We start from the raw sequence: 19735 nt of genomic DNA on the forward strand, positions 1-19735 counted from the left end.
TCCTAACTATTTCTGAGCCTACAAAATTCAGTATTTTGAAAGACTGTTCAAGTATTTTTGTCATTTATTTCCCCTTGAAATTGCTAACACTCCATTCAGAATTCTGTATTCCCCGATCCTCAGGAATGAGCTGACCCAGTTTGCAGAATGTTTGTGCTCAGGGCTGGGTCATGTTGTGTCCAAACAAAGGATCACTAGCAGGAAAATGAGCTGTAGCCCCATCTTACCTGTCAGGAACTTTTCAACTCCAACAAGTGGCTTTATATGAGGCAGTGTGGGGAATTGATCTGCTCCTCCTACTGGGTTGCTTGTGTAGATGATTAGGACATGGCTTTGCTAAGAGAACTTGTTTGTGGAGCAGAATTTGTTATTGGATATGAAAGTGCCTTGTGCCTCACCCACCTTAGCAATTTGCAGCAAAAACATTATTTAGGTGGCTGCTCTTAGGAACTCCTCAATGACCACAGTGTCACTGCTGCTGTGTCTGTTACTGAATGGGACATTCTTCTTTACAATATGACTACATTCTTTAAGCTTTTTCCAATGTTTTTGGATTGCACCTATGATTTCCTGATAATTTGTGTGTTTATTCCTCAAAAGGTAATCTTAAAGGAACTATTTGAAAACATACCTTAGGAACTGTGGAAATCCCTTGCAGACTCAGTCTGAGTGGAGCAAGAGAACCCTTCTGCACACCCACTCTGCTGTGGTGTGCCCTGCAGTGGGTGTGATGCAGTGTTTCAGAGAGGGATTCTGCAATCCGCTGGAAATTCAGATTGCCTAGAAAACAAAACAGAGATGGATGTCTCGTTGCACTAAACTTTCTTGGTATATCATCCCAGAAGTAAAATAAAATCCTGAGTCCTGTTTTACTTTTGGATAAAATTAGTTCCAAGGCATAATTAAAAAAAAAAGTAATTTATAAATTTGATGCCAATTGGACCAACAGGATTGCTGGTTGCTGTGTATTGTTTTTCCAGAAAATCAGTCCTGGCTATGGTGGAAAGTTGTCACCTCAGGGTAAGGCTGAGAGGACTGGGACTTGGGGCTGTATAATGATTTAGCTGAATTGCACTGAAAACACCACATTTACTTTGCACTTGCATGTAGTTTGGAAGTTACGTGGGAAGGCAGAACTGCAGACATCTCATCTGCAACCACAGACATCTCAGTTATCAGGAGAGCTGAGGTTACCAAATAACGAGTTACAATGCTCTTGGAGGAAGCTCTCACACAGTGCTCAGTGAACCAGTTTGGAATATTAATACTCCTGCTTGCAGCTCTTATGAGAAAAACATGTTGTAAAAGAGGGAGATGAAAGGAGGAAAACAGACTTTTTACAGAATATGTAGTACTGAACACTGTGGAAAGACACACCATTAAAAAATGACCACAGTTGGCCTCTGTCTTGGTTTCAGGATGTCAGATTCCTAAATCTATATTTAGGCAGCCTGCAAATTGTTGCTTGTCCTCCTATAGCGCCGAATACCCAGCAATTTCCATTAACTTCCCCTAGAACTGTGCAAAGTCACCATCAGCCTCTCACATAATGCAAACCCAGGTCTCCCATCAGCAATCAAATTTCGTGTGGAACTGAAATTTTTCAGTCAGGGCAGAATCAGGTAACACCAATAACCCTCAGTTTTATTCATCTGTACTTGCTTGCATACATTTCATTTCCCTTTTCCTCCCTTAACATGCTGGACTGCTGCAACTGAGTCTTACACAAAAATATCCCAAAATACACTGGAGAAAAAGCAAGCAAGACATGTAAATATGTTAGAAAAAATGAGTAAGGAAGACTGAGAGGAAAATAAATCTTATTTCAATGAAATCAGAGTATGAAAGGATTTTTCATGAGAGTCTGAAGGAGATGAGCTGAGATAGCCAGCCAAGTATGTGGGCAAGATAGTGCTTATTGTGATAAATGTTGTTTATGTGCACTCCAGCAGGAAGTAAACTGAGATTGCTTTTTCTTCACTTAAGTCCTAGAAGCGAAGCTCTTGAACAATTGCTGATCTTAAAGTATTGAGATTAATAGGGTTAATTTTTCCCTCTTATAAAAAGACAAACACCCCTTTGCCCTGATATTCATGAAGCCACTAAGGAAGGAATAGAGATCCAAAACCCATCTAAGGATTGAAATAATGAGCTTTTTGGCAGTAACTTACAGTGAACTACTTTATCTTATATTACACCAATAGCAGGTTTTATATGATTCTGAAATAATGTATGTATATCATAAATGGTGTACACAAGTGATAAGTTTATTAACAGTTTAAGCAGATAGCTTAAAATTAACTTCTATTTGTTTTTTCTGTATAGATTAGAATGAGGAACCTAATTTATTATTTCAAAGTTGTTTTTTTTTCAGGTGTTAATCTCTAGTTTTCCAATGAAACATATTAAAATTGGTATTAAATTTCAGTTCTTAATAAGAACTACAAAATGCTTAATCTGGTGTTAACATAATCTTAACCTTGACCTTCTTACAGAATCTCCCTTTTTTCATTATTGATTCCTTTGTTTCTTTCCTGGCTCTCCTGTGGATCGAGAAAGTCATTCTGATTAAATGGCTGTAGTATCTCATATTTGCACTTCCAGGGGCTGTTTGATCTCAGCTGTATATTGCAGATGTATCTCCATTTAAAACAAACTGCAACTGGCTGCCTGACTACTCTACATAAATCTGAGTGCATTTAGATTTCTGTTAAAAATGTCCAGTAAACTTTTGGCTCCATCATAAAAGTGAGCTGGGGTGTCATTCTTTCCAGTCATCATCTTTTGGGGCCAATATTAGAAAAATGAGTTTTCCAGGGCTTATTTTAATAACTGAAATTTGTTTCTTTATGTCTCTGTAGATACCTGGTCTTTTCTGTCCTTCGGTTGAGGTAACTTTACTATTAGATAATTGCAAGATGATTTATGTAAATAACATGACTGAACTTTATTTCCAGTGGTTATAGAGAATAGTTTAATACTTGCTGGTGCACTGCATATGTTGTTACTTCCTGTACAGCTTTTTAAATAGATGTTTGCCTTTATATTTCTCACCTGAAGGCAAAAGAGTAATTGAGGAAAAAATATAATCAGAAATCAAACCAAACATATCTTTCAATGTTGAAAAGCAAAAGTATAGAGCTTCTTTGAAAAGAATGTATTTTAGAGGTTTCCTGTGCCAAAATTGAATTTAAGCAAATGTGTAGGCCATTTCCACAGAAATGCTGTTCAGCAGGAGGATTATGACTATCACTTGATTCCTTGGTTTAGGTTCACATTGCTTTGGCTTTAGCCTCAGATGATATTGAGTTTTAAGGACTTTTTACCTTCTTGTACTTGGACATGCTGAATTATCTGTGCAAATATGACTTTTGCTGCCAGTGCTGTGATACTGGGAGCTCAGTTCCCAGTAGAGTGTGCAATAAAGTTGCCTTCCAGTGTTCTCTGGAAAACTCATAGCAGACAAAGAAATAGTCCTCAGTGCCTTGCAACTCCCAAGCATTTGGTAATCCAGTCTGTCCTAGAAAATACAGCCAAATATGTAAGTACTCTGTGTATTCTCTAGAATGGCTTTTTACAGGTTGCTAGTAGAAATCAAAGTCTATAAGATAAGAGAATTAAAAAAAATTTTAAAAAAGGCAAGGATGGACTGGAATTGAATCAGAATTTATAATGTAAGTGAAGCTTTCTCCAGCTGGGCTTACTGTCCTGCTGCTGCTTGTTTACTTTATTTTTTGTCAGGCTGGTATTATATTTATTACTATGCCTCCCTGAGGTTTCTATTTATTTTTTTTCTTCCTTATTTTTTCCAAAACCTTCCACAAGAAACTGGTGTACATATTGCTTTATTTACATAGGTTAAGCCTGCTTGGAGCTATTGAATTTCCTCTTGAAAAGCAAAATTTACTTATAGCCATTTTAAAAATTATAATTGTTAAAATAGTTTCAAATTTGAATCTCTCTAAAATGTTTGTGGTTCATGTCCATATGACATTAGGAAGGCTAATTAATTAGTTACTCTAATAACCTGAAGGTGGTTTAGTAAATTTCCTGCTAATGCATTTTCTAAATGCTACCATGTTTATATGTTTCACTGAGTTATTATAAAATGACTTGTTCCCCTGACATACCCTTTTGAGAAGTGGTAGCTCACTGATCTTCTCAAGAGGGAAAGGTTAAATTAATGACTGATTCAGTCAGTCTTTCACCCTTCATTAGCACTGAATTAATTTATTAAAGAAATTAAAGATCATCTTGAGTGGTTTAATGTGTAAATTTCATTTTAAACACGCATAGGTCCTCATCTATTTACAGAATAATGATTAATGGTGAAGTTTGAGAAATATGTACCCTTCACAAATGGCTGATCATGCTACATTGCAAGACCTCTAACCCTGCTCTGTGGTAAAAGCTAAAAACATGCACAGGTTGATAAACTTGGTTTTAACAAGGAGGAGCTCTATTTAGAGTAAACACTTGCTGTGTTAGTAATGTGTAACCAGGCTTTGGTAATTACAATGCAACCATAGCATTTCAGTGTTTCAGAAGGTGGCAGTGATAAACCTAGAAATTACTATGGTTTTACTTGCAAAGACTGGAGAATAGAGAGTTCTCAGCTGCTTCCATAATAAATGTGCAAAGAGTTCTTTCCATACTGAATATTTTTTTAAAAAATCTACTCATGTATTTGAATAAATATATGCAATCTTGGACTGTGGTTTTATAAATGGGATGAGATCAAACAGTAGGGCAAGAGGTCTTGAAGGCATTTCTTAGGTTTCCTTAAATGATACTGGTGACTCACCAGGTCATCCTTCTTTTGAATCAGTTTTGAACCAATGTTTCATAAAGTACTAGTGGGAAGAGAGTGTGGGAAGTGCTCTTTCAGATGAGACCATATGTGCCCATGAAAGTTTCCCCCGTTCTCTCTTCAGGAGTAAGATTTGGAGGTTTGGATTTTTGTTTTGCCTTGGTTCACTTCACTCCACCTACTGCAGCTAAAAATGAATCCCGTAATTTTAATTATGGTAGCCATTCCTTTTTTTTTTTTTTTTTTTTTGGAAAAATGAACAAACCCAAAGTCTTGAACAGTGGGTTTTTTTCATGTGATGTCCAATTTTTCATGTGATATCCAATTATATCCTTAATAGGTTTGCAGTGCTGTAATATGAAACTGGAATCCATAATTCAATCTAAAAAATGTTATATTTAAGAACTGCAAATATTGATGTCGTTTATTATTATTCTTAAATAAATTCAGGCATTACAATAGCCTTTCTTATGTTGGGCTATGTAAAGGTTTTTTTGTTAGTTTTTTTCAGCAGGGTTTTTTGCTTTTATTGGATGGGGAGTTTTTGGTAGAAAGATGTTTCTTCATGTATAATTTATAATTTAGTGTCTGAGAGATAACACAAAGAACATGCTGATTATTCAATATATTTTTTTATGGGCTCAAATATGCATATGTCATTCCCCTACACCATCTGAATACACAAAACCACTGTGTGCAATGGGGCACTTACAAGGTAAAAATCGAGCAGCTCTGCATAGCAGTTGGTTCTGTTGGACACCATCTGGCAGCTGCAAGCTGGTTAAATCTCCAGATAACCTTCCTGTTACTTACTAACACCATCCAGTGTCTCACAGCTGAAATACTTCTTGTGGTCCACTTATTGACAGCACAAAGGATGAATGCAATTTCATTAAAAATATTCCTGCTTAAATTATTCTGCTTAATTCAATAGCACAACCATGGAAGTGACCAAATATGTCAGCGTTCTTATTGAAATAATTCATATTATTGCTGGGATTAAGTAAAAGGTGCTAAAAAGATGAGGCCTTTGGTATGATTTCTACAGTCAAAATATAGACACTCTAAAAGTAAGCAGGGAGATTTTGGAAGAAGACTTAGAAGGAGCAATGACACATTCAGAAAACCTGAAAATTTTTAGGTATATTTTAGGATTAGATGTTGGTTTTGTGCTGCTCCATCTGCTTTCATATTAGAGAAACTGAAATGAGAGGGGGAGGAAAAAAAATCTTTAAATTTTTATTGTTATTTTCAATTCATGTTCTCAAATAAATTTGTATATTATTTTCTATGACCATTTGTATACAAAAGAACCAAACCAGCAGAGATCATTTCCTATATTGTGGGGAGGAATCTTATCAAGATCTTCTTCACTTCAGATTCAATTCACAGACCTGTTCACTTTATCCAGCAGGGGAAATGGGACTTGGAGGAAATTTGGAATGTTGTCACTGGGAGTGAAGGGGACATGGGATATTTGGCATACAGTGGAGAGAGAAATGAAACTCTCTCACAGAAAATCAGGTTATACATGACCTACAGCAGCCACTGACCCAAAGCCCTTTGTCTGTGGGTGCCAGTCTGGTTTGCAGGCTCAGTTCTCCAGCTCTGAGCAGCCCCTGGCTGGGTTCTCCACCTGGGTGTGGAAACACAAGCACAAGGAAAGGTGGTCAGTGCTCACATGCTGTGCTTATTCAAAACTTTTAAGAAGGTTTTTCCCCTGTTCATGTGGCTGTGTGTCCAGCATGGCAGGTGCCTTTCAGCAGGTGCTAAGCTGATAAATATCCCTGTGAGCTTTGGGCTTCCTGCTGAAGTTCAGTGTAAAATCACAAAGTCGGGGAACTGATTTCACTTTAATTCAGAACACAGTGTTTGAGCACACGATGCTGTAGGGTACAGTGTCCTCTCTGTGCCTGCAAAGGGCCTGAGCCAGAGACTCATTTAGTCACAGCACTGTGCGTCTCTAGATGCATTTGCACTCCTATGGAATCCCACCAGTGAACAGACTCATGGACAAACATGGGGTTTTGCTGATGGCCACCAGCTTCTAGAGAGAAATTTGGAGAATTTGGATCACTGTCAGAAATCTGAGCTAGGCCTTTTCTTTCATTCTTTATCTAACCTATGAAAATGAAAGTAATTATGTGGTCATGGGGTTCTGTCAGGAATATCTTCATCACTGTGATTTAAATTGATTTCACTATCAGATCAATGAAACATTTGTGTAGTTTCCTAGCTACTGTTATGTATTAATAGTCCTGGGATGCTGAAAAGAATTTGTGAAGTTTCTCACAAATGCTGTGCATTGTTCAGTAAGGAATAGGGGAAGTAAACAGAAGCAGGGAGTCTGGACATGTTACATCTTTGAATTGTATACCATTCTTTGCCTAATATGCATTTTTTTTATGCGACCTTAATTGCAATGAAATGTTTATAACAAATATTTAATCAGGATTCAATGATTAAATAAGCAAATTTAATTTTGCTCTCGTTATTTTTTTCCTAGGTAATCAATGCAGATGTGATTTAATGACAAAGTCTAATTGAGTACTTTCATTTTGTGAAAAGAAAATTAAAACGAGAAAATACACTTTTTAAATTAGAAGCAATGATGGAGTCACAGGACAATTCCTGGGGATTAATGACTAGCTGAGAAAGCTGAAGGCTCAGAGTTTAGCTGTGGGCTGTTAACCTCAGGTGGCCATTAATTCTTCAAGTAATGCTCCATGCCCTGATCATTATTACAACTGAGTAGGGATGGAGTAGCAAGTTTCAGCAATTAAACCATCAGCAATATATTTAAGTGTATATTATTCTCTCCCACTTGGACATTCTGACACAAAACACAGAATGAATCAAACTATTGATGGTATCCAGTCAAACCCTTGGCGTTTTTCTTAATTTGCCTGATCTGTCATTGAGGACATGCCACACTGTGCCTGAGCTTGTCGAGCCACACACTGCTGTCCCAGTAGCTGTGCTGAACACACATTAAATATTCAGCTGGATGTACCTGCCCCCAGGGAGCCTCAGAGCTTGCATGGATTCTTGTTCTCTCTCTCTCTTTTCTCAACAGTGATGCAGATGTCATCTCCTTGAGTGGCATCAAAATCATAGTGTAGGTAGCACCCTCTTGTCTTCACCATTCTACATGCTAATTTCCCCATCTTTCTGCAATAAAGTTGTAGCTAAACCTTATTTTCCTCATTTCTTTGAGGCTGTTGTATGGCCTCACTAGTTAGTGGATTAGCAATGCAGAATTCCCTACAAGCCAGAATTTGCTGCTGAAAACAGTGTAAGAGCTTGTGCCAACATGTGGGGTGGAGTTTTTTCATGCAGGGAATTCTGATCTATCCAGCCAGAGCTTTTCTCAGTTCTATAAAGAGTCAAAAAATCTCATGCTATTGCTTTCAATATGAGATCTACATAATTACCTGAGAACACCACAGTTAGGCTGAATTTGTCTCTACCTAAGCAGCGCATTTATACATATTATGTACTACTTGGTGCACATACAGAGAGTCTACAAATACCCCCAGGTCTTGGCAAAGCATGCAGGTTTTTCTAAAGGCACTCACTAAGTGGTTCAGGAACAACTGTTGAAATGCTTCAGAATTCCACTGCTAAAACATTTCAGTTTGTGAGTCAAGGGCAGATTAACAGACAAAAGCAGCTAATCCAAAAATCAGCAGTTTATGCCTGAGTGGAACAAACAGAATAATGAAGCACACAGAGCTGGATAGGTCACAAAGAGAAGTTAATAACACCTCTGCAAAGAGGTGAGTGAGCCAGTCACAGCAAGCCACCTTCCAGAGCGACTTCAGGTGAGACAAGGACCAAAGATAACTACCAGCACTCCCTAATTAGCAAAGTCATTATCAGAGGGTCGTCGTGAGCATGGATAGCCTAAACAGCACCGGTAGGGAGCCCAAGCATTTTGGTGTCATCTGCTGGTTTGAAGTGCAGCCTGGATGAGAATGCATGGCCTGCAGAGCAGGCATGTCAGCACTGAGGTGTGTTATGTTCCTTATTGTGATGGTGGTCACAGGGGTCTCAGGTTGAGGGAAGAGATGAGAATCTGACTCCATGTTTCAGAAGGCTTGATTTATTATTTTATGATATATATTGCATTAAAACTATACTAAAGGAATAGAAGAAAGGATTTCCTCAGAAGGCTAGCTAAGAATAGAATAGGAAAGAATGATAACAAAGTCTTCTGTCCCGGACACTCTGTCCAAGCCAGCTGGGCTGTGATTGCCCATTAATTACAAACATCCAATATGGGCCAATCAAAGATGCACCTGTTGCATTCCACAGCAGCAGATAATAAATATTTACATTTTGTTACTGATGCCTCTCAGCTTCTCAGGAGGAAAAATCCCAAGGAAAGGATTTTTCATAAAATATGTCTGCGACACCTTGTTTCACAGAACTTTGAGGTTTAACTTATTAGTTCCATTTACATTGATGCAAATGTAAGTGAAATTATGAATTATTCCCAAATTAATGTAAAACAATAAAAAATCTAGGGCAGCTTTGATTATTTAAGTTGATTATAGCAGTTAAATGTTGACAGGATAATGCATTCACCAATAATTCCACCAAATAATACATCTTTTATTGCAGTTCTCTACTTGTCAAGATAAATCTCTCTATTTTGAAACTGTCTCTACTGAAACATCCATTTGTGGTTGTGTTCTCCCACAGCTGCTGCATGAAGGAATAAATCCTGTGCTTGCACATTATGCCAGTCCATCAGCGTGTTGGTAAACCACTTCATACACAACATAAACATTAATGGCAGCGAAGTTAGAGTTATGGCTGCTGCTATCCCCTCTGCCTGCATCACCCAGCTCTGCTCTCTGTCACTCATACTCGTTGGGACTTAGAATTTCTATTTTTAAGTTTCTTCCTGAAAGGGTGCTTCATGGAGGCTTTTCTCCTTCTGATATTGTCCAGCACAGCCATTAGTGGGGAAATATCAGCTGCACTTTATTGATTCCTGTAGAGATCCCACCTTATTAGGTTCAGGGAGAAGGGAAAGAATTCCCTGTGTCTGAGTCTGTGACAAAAAAAGTGTGGTTAAAAATGAAAAATAGGCCTAAACCTGCTTGAGATCCATCTATTTCACAGCTATTTTTACAGGTTTTTCTCTCACACCCTCATTTGATCTTGTTCATATGGGTAGCATAGCACAGTATGAGCAGCAGGTCTGAGAATGACAGGAGATCCAATACCTCATTGCTGCATTGGAGTTCAAGTAAAGTACTGCTCTCACATATCTCATGCAAAAATTCCAAAAATTAGTTTACTCAAAGCATATAAAAGCAAGCAGTAGACCCTACAAGGACTTGATTAAATAATAGCTTACAAATGAGGGAAGTAACTTCAACAAGGGATGGTGAGTAACTGAGTGGCCCCTCGAGCCTGACACACTGACAAGTCACTTGTATTTTCTGTGCATTAGTTTTGTTTCTAGAACAATTGGTCTTGACTATATTTAATTAATTAACTAAGTTGAGCAGAGATGGCTTTGTAATAATTGATGCAAATTCTCTACTTTTCATTTTCTTTTATCCCTCTCTTACAGAATAAGGATCAGGTATGGAAAGGAGAAGGCAAAGGAATCCAAGTGCTCCAAGCTCCTAACAGTGTTTCCAGCCGCAGCTGGGAGAGATGTATTCACCCCAACTGATTTTGACTCAACAAAAAAGTGAGTTGCATAGCCAATGAATATACTTGTGTCCTGGAATCATCTGTTAACACTTGTGAATGCCAACCTGTAAGATTAGAATCTGACTTTAGGCTATTGTTCATTGTTGAGACTGAAGAGATGTGTTTTCCTGCTCAGATAATGGACCCAAGCTGCAATGATTACCAAGTCTTGGGGGAGATGTTATCTAAGCTCAGTTTACATCCTTGTGCAGATAGGTGCAGTGTAAGGCTTATCTCTTACAGGGCTTCAAGGAACAACAGAGGAGCTAGGCTTTCTCTGTTTCACCTGCTGGGAATGGAAGAACTGACATTATGTTTGGTTTTTCTAAACACAGAAAGTAGTTCCCAACAGTAGTTTTTCCTTCTCAGAGGCAGCTCTGCCTTCTCTGTTCCATTCCATAACCTGTACTAGGATTCTTCTGTGCCCTATACAAAATGATTCCTTTAGATTTGAGAGTTAAAACTGAGTTCTGTATCATGATATAAGGCTACAGTTAATGGTTTTGCTCATATTTTCTTATCTTTTTGTTTCATCATTGTAGAGCTTATAAATGAACAGAAATCTTCAGTAGAAAATCAAAGTGACTTATAGAATGTTTTTAAACGATTAATTTTTAGCACTTCAAAGATGATGACATAAAGCAGATTACTTTGGGGAATTTGTTATATGTTGAAGTTCTGGAGTGTGACCATTCAGGTTAACTAATGTCCTTCCAGTAAGAGACTATCTCAGATCACAGGGAAAGATGCAGAACACATTCCTCCTTCTCCTCTTCCTTTATCTGTCACCTTTATCTTCATTAAACTATAGATTAAAATTCTTATCCTCATCCTTTATCTCCATTAGACTGCTGTCACTTGAAGAAAATATGTTTCCCCTAGTAGGTTTCTATGGGTGTTATTGTGCTTTTCTGGCGTAGAGGAGTACACAAAACTCGCAGCTTTCAGCTTTTCATCCAGACAGTTATTTGAAAAATACTGTGATAGTTTATTCACAGAAACAAGATTCTTTTCTGTTTTGCTTCTTTTACTTCTACATTATAGCAGTATTTTTTTCTTGGACCACTGCTCTCTTATCAAGAAATTACAGTTACATAAAATATTATGTCATCCACTTAGCTTTTTTTTATTATTTGTGATTTCTTAACAAACAAGCCTTTTTTTCTGACACTACATGTGGAATGTGCTTTATATTGTGTTTCAACCAGCAGTTTAAACATGCCTCTTGACTGCTAAAGCATGAATGGCAGTCTCACTAGCCCATCTGTTTAAAGTATTTTTGAAGTGCTACAGCACAAGCCATAATATTTATGAAATTTCATTTTCATTTGGATAGTGACAACATTTTTAACTTTAACTCTTATTTTGTTTCTGGTATTATTGCCATAAAAAAATACTTCAGAAAGGAAAGCATATGGGAGCCTAATTCTGCAGACAAGGGTGGAGCTTTACATCGAGTAAGCAAACATTTGTAGTTTTCTTCCTTTTCTGTTTTCCTGAAGAAAATACCATATGCCTAAATAGTTTGGGAGCAATTTTCACACCTTGGAAAGCACAAGGTGCCTGGCTGTGGTGTCAGTGTTGAGAGTAAACCAAGCAAACCAGTGCAGCTCCAGCAGCATACACAGAACAGAGCCATGTCAGAGAGCCTGAAGCTGGGCTTGCTAGCAGCAGTCATTCCCTTCAAATCCATCTCTTGGCTGTGCCAGATGAGATTGTGAAAAATCAAACTTACCAGCATAAGGAATATTTTACTGAGCCACCTATTCATAAGGTAAAACCAGGTTATTCCAGCTCTCACACCATGAATCTTAGCACCATGCAACCAAACCTGTCCTTAAATAAATTGAGCTGAATAGGGTAAAAAGTTCAGTACTCAGTAGGTTATTTAGCTTTCAGTAATTTCCCTTTTTCTGTCATCATACTCTCTCTAATATGCCTTCAAATTCTTCTCAACAAAACGTGTTTAATTTCTAAGCATGTTTTCCTCAGCTTGCATCTCACGCTGCAGTTTATGCATCCATGAATGCAGCAATGAATGTGAGCTGTTTGTACATTTATCAGACTGTATCCACCCCATTAGTCTCCCTAATGGCTGAGCAGTGCTTCCTTCTCTGCCTGCTGTGCTGACCTCTCTTGTCGGTGGGCCCACAGTGGGAAATATTCTCCTGTTCTCAATAATGCAATTTACAGCCTTTAAGTTGACATGATGGTGTTATTTACTAGAGTCAAGTTATTTATGTTCAGATGTAATTTTGGCACAAAACATCCCTGGAGGCATTTAAAACACTTGTAGGTGTGTCACTGAGGGGCATGGTTTGGTGGTGGGCTTGGAAGTTTTGGACTCGAGGATCTTAGAAGTCTTTTCCAACTTAAATGATTTTGTGGTTCTAAGGGGCAATCTTAGCCAAACAAAATGGAAACAGAATCCCTGCTGTCCAACAGCAGGATGAGTGTGCAAGTATAACCAAAACTGTCAGTTTTGAATATTCATAACTTGGGAATTAATGCCTAATCCATTCAAGTTCAGGTGTGTTTTGTACCTGGAAGATAAATTGAAGGCAAGATAGGAACATAGTTCTGAAACCAAAAATGTTTTCAGAATTTTTAAATTCAGCATGCTAAAATTAAAATTATTCTGCTTTAAATCAATATAAAGCTATCTGAAGATGTTCTGGGAAGTATAAAATTTATATATAAATATGCCTTCCAATTTGGCTTAAGTCCAAATGAACACTCAGCACAAAGCATTATTACAAACAGTAATATGGTCACTTTCTATCATTACTGTGCATCTATTTCCTTTGTAGCTTGTTAGTTCTTAGCATGGTGGAATGATTTTCCCTGCAGTTTCAACAGATTGAATAAATTTTAGTTACATTTCAGCTGCTTGTATGCCAAATTAGAAGTATAATTGTGAAGCAAATGCAGGAAGTTTTGTGATTCTCTTCTGTCTTAGGAGGTAAAATACACTCAGTGGACAAATAGCAGGTTTTCTGTGCAGTGAATAGATAACTATTTTTCAATTGCAATACAGATTTTTTTTCTAGTTTGCTGTTATCATTTAGCTGTGTGCTGTGTTTCACTTGCCTGTATAATGCACAGAGTTGCATTAGGTCCCATAGACAGGTGATAGGTACATGGAATACTAAGTTATTATAATATATGAAATTTGTTTAATTTGCATAAAGTCTGGAAATTTGTTTGTTCATTTGTTTTTTTTTCCTTAAGCTAATATTCAGATCTCCTTATAAATTCAAATCTCTACTCTTATATAATGGATTCCAGACTTATCTTACCTCTCTTTAGAGATAACCATGTCATCCATGTATTAAAAAAGTGTCAACTGATTCTGATTCTTCCTCTTCATCTCACTTTAACTCCCTTTAAGTTGGATCATAAACAGAATATGGACTTTCCTATATCCTCTGTGTGTATCTTATTACTGTCTTAGGGTCCTGTGGTGCCTGCAGGCAGTAATGCATGTAAATAAAATTCAGAGCTGCTTTGCACAGGAGCTGCAATAAGAAGCCCTATTTGGTGTTTTACAAAGCTATGAGATTCTTTGGGTGTGGGGCATCTTTTTCCAGAGAGGAAAGCAACTGCTCGAGAGCAAATCACAGGAAGCACAACACATCACACACAGTGGCAGTGACAGTGACAAACACCCCCTGCGCCAGTGGCCTCTGTTCAGGTCAGACCCATTCCAGCCCTCATTCCACTCCCACTGTGCTCCTGTAAGGAATGTTCAAAGCCAGATTTAGGTGATTAATGTCAACATAACTGGCTGAAGTTTCCCATAGTTCAAATCCTGTCAGTGCTGTGGATGTCATGCATCATCTTTTAGGTATGAATAGTGGGGAATTAAAAGGTGAGAGCTGTGCATGCTCTCCAACACCAACTGCTTAGCCAGCAGAAGCAATTCTGTACTGAAATGAGGAGCTGTTTTTATTTTAAAAAAGTCATGCCATGTTTTTGGGATTTGGAATTCACAATGTTATTTTTTTAACTTTGAGTAAAAATAATATGGTAATCATTTTCCTCCAATATAGGAAGAGAATGACAGCTCTTAACCCTCAACCTATTCTTTTTCCTAAGTGAGGGCCACCATTTTTCAGCATGTTATGCTCTCAAGTTAAAACAGTGCTTCGCAGTAGTTATCAGTCAGTAACTTTCAATACAGAATGATCTTTAAAAGTGTGGCAAGTTTGACTTAGTCACTTTGGAAAAGTATTGCCCTTAGTAAATGTTAAAAAAATCTGTAGTTAACTTGAACAATTTCAGATGTAAATTACCAGTCTGATGTAGGGAAGCCCAGCATGAGATGTGTTCCATGTTTAGTATTTTAAACATGAGTCACTGTAGAGGGTGCTGGTCTTTCCTGGGGAGGCTAAAATGTAAGTTTGCTTATTACAACAGTTAACTGGCCCTTGGAGGTCAGACTTAGCTAATTCTCCCAGTCTGCTTAAGCTATTTTAAGGTGTTGTCCTAGAGAGACTATACCAGGAGAGGTAATAAAGCTACATGACAGTTTTACAGAGAATTTTAAACATGATAAGTATGGTTGTCTTTCTGACCACAGTGCTCTATAGAAAGCATGCTTCTTACCTCCATTTAAAATGGGTTGAAAAAGAAAAAATGCTATCAAATTAAAGATGATTCCACGTGGAAAATACAGCTACAATACGTACCAATAGCAGTAAAAAACTGTCTTAGAAGTGTTTTAGGAATTTCAGAAATATTAGCTGCTGAAGGAGTCTGTAAAAGAACATGGGACTGTAGATAGAGCAATCATTCATCATTTAACATCTGAACCATTTCTTGATGGCTAAACAGAAATACATATCAGAGAAGTCAAATAATATTTTCCCATGATTATATAGGATTCATTAATTCCACATATTATACAAATGTAAGATTAATCTAAAAGGAAGCAGTGTTTCTCAAAATAGCACTTATAGGTTTATAATAATATTTTAAATTTGCAGTAATTATGCTTTATTTTAATATATGTTTACAGTATCCACACTCAGAACCACTCTTTTGGAAATACCAGGATTTGCTTGTAATGTAACTAGCATATGAATAGTTGGAACCTTGTCTATACTTCACTGTCTATCTGTATTTCTGCTGCAGAATAAGAAAAACACGCATTCGGCTGTCAAAGGTGAACAAATGTATAACATTGAAAGTCAGAAGAAACTAACTTTAAAATCTTTTTGTTCCATCTGTACTGTTTATTCAAAGTTTATACTGAGAGACCCATGATGTATATTTGCAGATGTCTGCAAAAAGAGGTGGTGCTGATGGTAGAAAAGCAATGAGGTTCCCCTGAGAGGGCTCCAGTTGGTTTGTCTGTTCATGGTAACTGTGAAAGCCAGAGGAGGCTTTGGCACCTTGGAGCTGCTGAGCTCCTCCCAGCTGAGCCTGCTCTCAGCAGGAGCAAACACTCCAGGACCTCCTGAGGTCACATCCAACGTGAATCCTCCTCACTTGTGTTTGCAACCAAGGTAGTACCAAAATGAAGAGGTTCTGGGATGGAAACATTTGTACAGGCTGGTGAGATTTGTATCCCTAAGTGTCCTAAGAGGGTTTTTTTGGTATTCTTTATAAATTTCAAACTCACTCAGATAACCACCTTTGGCATGTAGAAAGTAATTTATGTAGTTATTCAGGAGACAGCTTTGACCTTGTGGTTTGTTCATATTGTGCAAAAGAGCAGAAGCAGTAATTGTCAAGCCAGTGGCATAAACCCATTTGAAGAAAAGGTGACTGAAGTGTTTATGAGGATTTATGATGAAGCATTATGTAATCTAGTCATAAGAAGCTTTTATTTTCTAGCTAGGGGAACATATTTGGAGCACATGCATCCTGACTTGGCCTTAGTCCCTGCTTTCCCTGCTTTTGAGCAAGGTATGCGCTGTAAAGAAAGACAGTAGTGGTAGGATTTGCATAATATTAAATGTGCTTTTCTGATAGAGAAACTTTGGCCTTTTTTTTGAATTATTTTGATATCCATATGTAATTATTTCAAAGCATACCACTGAAATTATTGAGATTTGCTACTGTCACTTAGTCTGAAGACTGATATGTGATATGTAACATCACACTGTTGGGTATAAAAATATCAGCAAAATTTCCATCTTTGCACACACTGCATGAGTACATTTGTGTTCACATACATGGACATGGAAGTTTCTTTTCTTTTTTAGTTGGAAGGAATTAGGATGCTGCTGTGGAGGCACCAGAGTAGGAGTCAGGGCTTTCCTGCTTACACCACAGATTTTCTCTTCAGTCCTGGACAAGTAATTTGATTCCCACCACTGCAGTTTTCCATCTGAAATTGAAAATGTTGCTTTTCTGTTTCTGTCAAATGGTAGTTTAACAAAATGTGTATTGATCTTGTTTGAGGTACTAAGATGCAATGTTGATAGGTGATTATGAAGTAGTGCATGAATTCTTATTGAAATTGTAGTATTGTGTGTAGATTACTTAATAATTACTTTAACAACAAAAAATGAACAACCCACAAAACCTCCTCATCTTAAGCCTAAAAGTATTCATGGTTTGGCCCCAGAAAACAAAGTCAGGAAAACAACTAGCCCTAAATCTGTTAAAAGCAGATTAATTTCAGGAAATAGATCTTGATACTTCTAGTTTAGAATGAAAGAATCAGTAAAAAGCAGCTGTTGTCACCTTAACACTGAGCTGAAGATTCTCAAGTAGTGCTTGCACTGTAAATCAGAGAGACAATACTTAGCCTGTTACCTGCATTATTAATGCAAATAATATTTATGGTACTGCTTGCATCATTAATACTGTATTACTTGTATTACGGGCAGCAGAACTTCCAGCTCTCTTTGTGACTCAAGCTGGAGAGAGCTATTTAAAGAAGCCCAAGAATTAGTGGTGCCAATAAACTCGTTGTCTTATATCCTAACTTAAAGGTTTATGAACTTACCTAAGTTCTTGTGGCTTTTAAGGATTCTTCTCCAGCATTGCTCTATTTGTTGGTCTAGCAGAAGTTTGTAAGTGAGACTTGTAGGCAAATTGCTTAGCAATTTGCTTAAGCCATGGTTTTCCTATTGCTCTCCTGCTGTGCTTGAAATTCACCCATTTATGTTTAAGTGTGACAGTATGAAATAAGCAGAAATAACCACGGGGTTTTTATCTCTGGGACAGATTTGTCAGCCTTTCATCAAGCAAGACTTGCATTGTCCTCAGCAGGATTTCTGTGTGTTGAAGGACTGCTGCATTTAGTGCTTTGAGTTTTTAAATATTGTATTCTTTGTGCCTGGGTATTGACAAATGCACTACTCTAACACCATATTTATTCTCTATTGAAAGTAGACGCTTTCTTTGCCTCCCTCTACTTGATTCTTGTTGATGTCAGACAAATCTACATGGGTGATTGCTCCCTTAGCATGCTTATCTATCATCATAACACTGAGATATCCCTCCCAGTGCAAACCAGAGCAGAAGGGATCACCCAAATTCTGCTATTTATTTAAAAGACTCATTAACCTTCAAAATCTGATTTATTATTTTCACATCCGTGTTCTCCCACATATTTGTAATGTTTTATATAAACTGTTCCAATGAAGCAGGTAATTTTACAGTAGTTCTGTTGCCTCATTTTTCTGAGTGTCTGAATCTTGTTGCTGCTATACCAAGCCTGCTGAATTTCTGCAAACAAATTTTGTATGCAACCAAAGCATAAAGGACTCTATGCTCAATTATGTTAAATGGTTGCAACATTTTTATGAATGAATCTCATGGGAGACTGGGAACCATTTGTGTGACATATTTCTTCCCCTACTTTCTTAATTTCTTTTTTTGGAAGGAAAGACTTTCCTCCCCTGAATATTCTGTTCTATAAGAGGGTTCAGGGCTTTGAGTCAAGTCAATTGAGCTCATAGATTCTTAGGGAAAGAGAGCATAAGACAAAACTTTTGGGTTGTGCACTTGCTTGGGGGATTTTGTTTTTTTTATTCCTCCTTGCATACCCAACGTATCCCTCAAACTGCAGCATCCTCTTGGAGGTGTCTGGTGTGATACAGGTTCTGTCCTGTGCAGTGTTGTCAGGTGGGCCACAGCATGTTTAAAATTTCCATGTTGAGTAAATTTCTTCATGCTCTTGATGTTAATTTCTTCTTCCCTCTCTTCACATGGTAAGTAGGTATACAAGCAAAAACAAATACAGCAAAGTCAGTAGAATGTCCTTGGAAATTTTTTAAAAATATATAAAATTCCCAGAAGTCTTACTGGTGAGAGTTTGAAAGGAATTTTAACTCCAACTCCCATTTGAAACTTTAAAAAATATCCATGCTATATTTTACAATTGTAATAATTCTTAAATCACATGCTCCTCCCACATTTCCTGAAGGCAGTCAGCACACAACAAACAGATGAAAATACAGTACAACTTCACATATAATGATATTGTCATTAAAAGCTGATCCAGTCAGCATCTGTTTGGCATCCTCTTCAAAAGTAGTCTTGAAGATTAAAGCACTGAGTTGATTAGTAACTAGAGAAGATGGCCCAAAACCAGTTTTTTGTAGCAGCTTTGAGCTTTCTGTGTCTTTTTCCTTCCATGACAAAGTGAAAACAAGACTTTCTAAATGTTTCCATATACCTGAATATAATTGATTGAAAAAGATTTTTGACTTAGGTCTCCTCTGTGTATCAACTGAAAAGAGAGTGAACCCTGGACCAGTTAAATGGATATTGCTTAATGGTCCTCTTCTGTCTGGCTTAAAAGCATTATTCACTTGAAAAACCTTTAATTAAACCACTTTGGACAACTCTTAAAGGCCATGGTTTTAGAATCTATTTTAAAAAGTAATTTTTGTTGGCATTTATACAATATGTAAGAAGAAGAATTGTCTTCTAAAAGAAGAGCCCAGCTTAATGATAATGGTAGACAAGAGTCCAAATGGAGAGACTTGTAAGACCAGAGCTGTCCCTGCTAAAGGTATCTGTTCTAGGTCTTCAAAAATACACAGAGAAATGTTAGACCCTTATGAATGGAATTTACACAAGCCAGTGCACTAACTAACCCAAAAGTTTAGTCTTATGCTGTTTTTCCCAAAGAATTCATGAGCTCATATGACTTGACTCAAAGCCCTGAACCCTCTTATAGAACAGAATATTCAGGGGAGGAAAGTCTTTCCTTCCAAAAACAGAACCATATATTTTAGGATGAAG

At 37.4% G+C, this 19735-nt stretch overlaps 1 protein-coding gene across 2 annotated transcripts in view; it reads left to right on the top strand.

Moving 5' to 3' along the window:
• NRG3 (neuregulin 3) overlaps positions 1-19735 on the top strand; it is a 501669-nt gene that overhangs the window by 100704 nt on the left and 381230 nt on the right. For both annotated transcript variants that reach the window (XM_064717135.1, XM_064717136.1), the window contains one exon: positions 10401-10523. In XM_064717135.1, coding sequence (XP_064573205.1) covers positions 10487-10523 — 37 coding nt within the window. In that variant the 5' untranslated portion in view covers positions 10401-10486. The remainder of the gene's footprint in view (positions 1-10400; positions 10524-19735) is intronic.

The sequence above is a fragment of the Zonotrichia leucophrys genome, chromosome 6, assembly GCF_028769735.1.
Source record: "Zonotrichia leucophrys gambelii isolate GWCS_2022_RI chromosome 6, RI_Zleu_2.0, whole genome shotgun sequence".
In the NCBI taxonomy this organism is placed as follows: Eukaryota; Metazoa; Chordata; class Aves; order Passeriformes; family Passerellidae; genus Zonotrichia; species Zonotrichia leucophrys.